Here is a 4,055-nt window from a genome sequence, read left to right as displayed (position 1 = left end):
GAGTGTTAACAACGGTGGTCTTCAACTGTGGGTCTCACATAGGAACATCAAAAAACCACAACACATACGAATTTTATGGCTCTAAAGTAAGTGGTATATGAAATTAGGGCTTGAACTTAAGTGTTGTTGGTGGTGGTTGGTGGTGGCCGGCCATAGGTGGTGGAGGTGGGTGGTGGTATATTATATGGAATCATTAAAAATGTATTTCCACATAAGCATGCCACGTGTATTAAAAATGCCATGTCAGCAAGAAAGCTAACGGAGTTAGGGTCCATTAAGTTCAGGAGTGCCATAAACAAAGAAGTTGAAAGTTGGGAGTGGTGGGTAACAAATCAAAAATTAGGATTTATATCATCCAACGAGTAAAAGTTGAGAGTATTAAAAACCAATATCCATTTTAAATGATATCCATTTGATAATCCGTAATTTATCTAACACAATTAACCGGATCAAATAGAATATACTAATACTCTCAAAAATATAATAAACAATATTTTAAAGTTTAATAGTTACAAACTAATAATTATTACAAATATATAATTGTTAAATATGTAGTTGATACTATAAGTTGTTTTTTAGGTTAAGTTTTAGATCAGTTTATAACAAATGGAAGTCTCAGCAAACAAGCTTGAACCACATAAAGTCGTAACTAGATAATACATGTGGGAAACCAGCTAACCCGGTGAATAATGAGTAACACGTACCAAATGTGTATGGGAGTGGATAGAGAATACAGTTTCACAATTAAACTATAAGATTTTTCAAAATCATAGCATACCGACTCATTTGCATCCCATGTTTGTCATAAAACGATATATTAGACCTTATTATTCCAACCATAAGCGTTTAACCAAAACAATGTTAAAAGAAATCAAAGAATGCAAACTGAAATGAACTGCAACAACAACATACTACAAACTCTCAACATGACGATTTGAAGATTAATAACATAACTACCAAGATAAGATTAACTAATGTTTTGTCAGAGCTTTAAATAGTGATAGAAAGTAAGTTGGAAGACATTCAAGAACCTTCTTGCACAACGTTAAGGCTAATGGTAGTGGGGCTTGATACACCCCCCAAGTGATCCAATATATTTACGACACATGGGCGCTGATGTGGCACAGGATCAAGCCCCAGAGGGTGTAGTGGTCCAGGTGATCCGGGACTTGATCCAGTTTTTTATTTATTTACTTATTTTAAATATTACATTAAATAATAATTTAAAACATTACATTAATAATAATATAAAACATTACATTGATAATAAGTTAAAATATTACTAGTCTAGTACAAGATTATCGGGTCTTCTATCCCACAAATGCTCAACCAACTCATGCCGAAGGTTGCCGTGTATCTCACGACACTTGATGATATTTATGTTGTCGAGTCCTTCATAGGTGATTGTCAATTCTTGTCTTGGAATATCACCTTGGTAGTTTTGACAAATATCGTGACCCTCGTCATCTAGTATCATGTTATGTAGGATTATACACGTGATGACGACTTCCGTTATCTTCTCCCTTGTCCAAAATCTTTTTGGATTCGCCAACATTTCCCATCTTTTCTTTAGGACTTCAAACGCCCTTTCAATATCTTTTCTTGCCGATTCTTGTTTCTTCGTGAAGTACTTTCGTTTGTCATAAGTGGAGACGGATAAGCTTGAACAAGTATCCCCCATTCGTTGTAAATACCATCAACGAGGTAGTACCCGTACTTTAAGTGTTCTCCATTTGCAAAAAAGGCCTGGGGGTTCAACCCCGTTGATAAGGTCATCGATTATCGGTGATTGATCGATAACATTGAGGTCATTATTAGACCCGGCAACCCCAAAGAACGCATGCCAAAACCAAAGATCCTGTGACGCCACCGCCTCAAGTACAATAGTAGGGTCGGGGTGATCACTTCGATGGAATTGACCTCGCCAAGCAGTAGGACACATAGCCCAACCAACATGCATATAATCGAGGCTACTGAGCATCCCGGGAAAACCATGTCTTTCACCGTGCACCGTATATGCTTGGATATCATACATTGTTGGTCTACTTAAGTATCTCCAGTTGTATAGCGATATGACCCTTAAATATAATTATTAAAATTATATTAGTTATCTAAATATTTAATATTATAGAAATAAATGTAAATAATAAAATTATATTAAAACTATATACCTCTACAAAAGTGGTTAAGTGAATCACGTCCGGTCTTTTTAGCCATTTATAGATACTCGTCCAAAACGTCTGAGCCAACACGATACGCTAGTTGCCGAAGAGCGGCGGTAATTTTTTGAGTAGCCGTGAACCTGGGATTACCTCTATCGTCATCCTTTTGTTGAAAATACTCAAAGTGCTCCGGCAATTCATTTGCTAGACGCATGAATAATCGTCTAGTCATTCGAAAACGGGTTCTAAACTATCCTCACTATATGCAGGATTGGGGCTAAAATAGTGATGTATTAAAGTTTCATTAGCAGTCTTTCGATCACGAATACGTGGTTGCCGGAATAATGGGGCTCGGGAGAGTTTTCGATCTATCAAAAAGTTTATCGTCGTTTGAACCGCTTGACAAATGAGTTCGTCTTCTTCGGAAGAATTGGAAGACGAAGACGATGAAGACGATGCCATTTATAAAAATGGAGAGAAATATAGTTTTTCTAGAGGGAAAGTGTGGTTTTTTAAGAGAATAAGAGAAAATGAGTTGAGTTTTAATTAAAATGGAGTGTGTGGATTTGTATTTATAGGTTAAAAAAAATTCTAAAAAACCACCATCCAACGGCTCTATTGAGCAATTCCACAAGCCCAATGGTTATATTGACCCCGCGGACAGGATCGCCCTGGCCGTCCGCGCCCACGTCCACGGCTAAGGGGTAGTGGTGTGCGCGGCTACCACGTTGTCCGCGCCCCACAGCCACTAGAGGTGGGCAAATAAACCGGTTAACCGAACCGACCAATAAACCAAACCGAAACCAAACTGGTTTGAAACCGATTATGTAGAAACTGGTTTGGAACCGACACCGTCGGTTTGGAACAGGTTTGTAATTTTCTCCATCAAAACTGGTTCCAAACCATTTAACCGAACCGAAACCGGCAAAAACCGGTGAAAACCCGAACCGAAACCGATCATAAACCGGTTTTGACTTTCGTTGACTAAATCGAACCGGTGTAACCGAAACCAGTTTTTAAGTTTTAACCGGTTTGTGCACCTCTACGCCCCACCAACCGCGCCGCACTACCCTCAGTCTAATGTTCCTGATAATGTGATCACTTTCCATATATACAGCCTTTCTTGAAATCTATCCACAACATGTTTCCATTTTTTGCTAGCTTTATGTTTAAGCTGACCAATAAACTAAGGAAAGTAAATAGAAACGAACCGGTTGACAATAGAGAATGTTAGCCAAGGATTCCACCACCCGTGCATTTTACACACCACCCCGAACACTTTTTTTTTCTTGAAATTCACCTTCAGCCCATATGTTAAAAAGAAACATCTCAAGATTCTTGCTAAGTTTGGAAGTCTAAGATGGACCAACCGACCATAAAAAGGACGCCATCTATATAAAATAAGTGTGCTAAATACAACTCGTTATTGGGCATTGATAAACATTGAATAACACCCAACTCAGATGTGTGTCTTGTGCAGTGCCTCTATCACCATGATGAACGTATATTAGTCACCCCCAATAAATATTAAACTCGGCAGTTGGTGACTTGTTTGCAATGTCACATGCTCTAGCTGAAGATAAACATCCTGTTGGTTGGATTTTATGGTCGTTTCGGGTCAAGTCAACGTGACCGACCCGAATGTGACCCGGACAGAGTTACACCGGGGGTAACAAGACAAAGGCCTGCTTAAATAATAATTATGCCCGACACAATATATATATTAGGTGGACTGGATGTTGATTAAAGGCTTTATTTGGTTAATTGGGCTTAAGCCCAAATTGGTTTAATTGTTAAACCCTAAATGTGTTATCTATAAATACATAATATTATCTATTTATGGCAACTTCAACAAACCCTAGCCTCCCTTTTCTCACTAGTCCAGCCGCCACC

General features: G+C 38.4%; 1 protein-coding gene across 1 annotated transcript; it reads right to left on the bottom strand.

Annotated features, from left to right (window-relative positions):
* Positions 1-1,282: 1,282 nt before the first annotated feature.
* LOC143546495 (uncharacterized) lies at positions 1,283-1,681 on the bottom strand. Its single transcript, XM_077038155.1, has one exon. The coding sequence runs from the start codon at positions 1,679-1,681 to the stop codon at positions 1,283-1,285; it is 399 nt and encodes a 132-aa protein (XP_076894270.1).
* Between the last annotated feature and the right edge of the window lie 2,374 nt (positions 1,682-4,055).

This window comes from Bidens hawaiensis, unplaced genomic scaffold, assembly GCF_021521415.1.
Source record: "Bidens hawaiensis isolate Kalapana, Puna unplaced genomic scaffold, B.hawaiensis_p1.1 tig00014356_1, whole genome shotgun sequence".
NCBI classification, from domain to species: domain Eukaryota; kingdom Viridiplantae; phylum Streptophyta; class Magnoliopsida; order Asterales; family Asteraceae; genus Bidens; species Bidens hawaiensis.
This window is presented reverse-complemented; position numbering and strand designations above follow the sequence as displayed.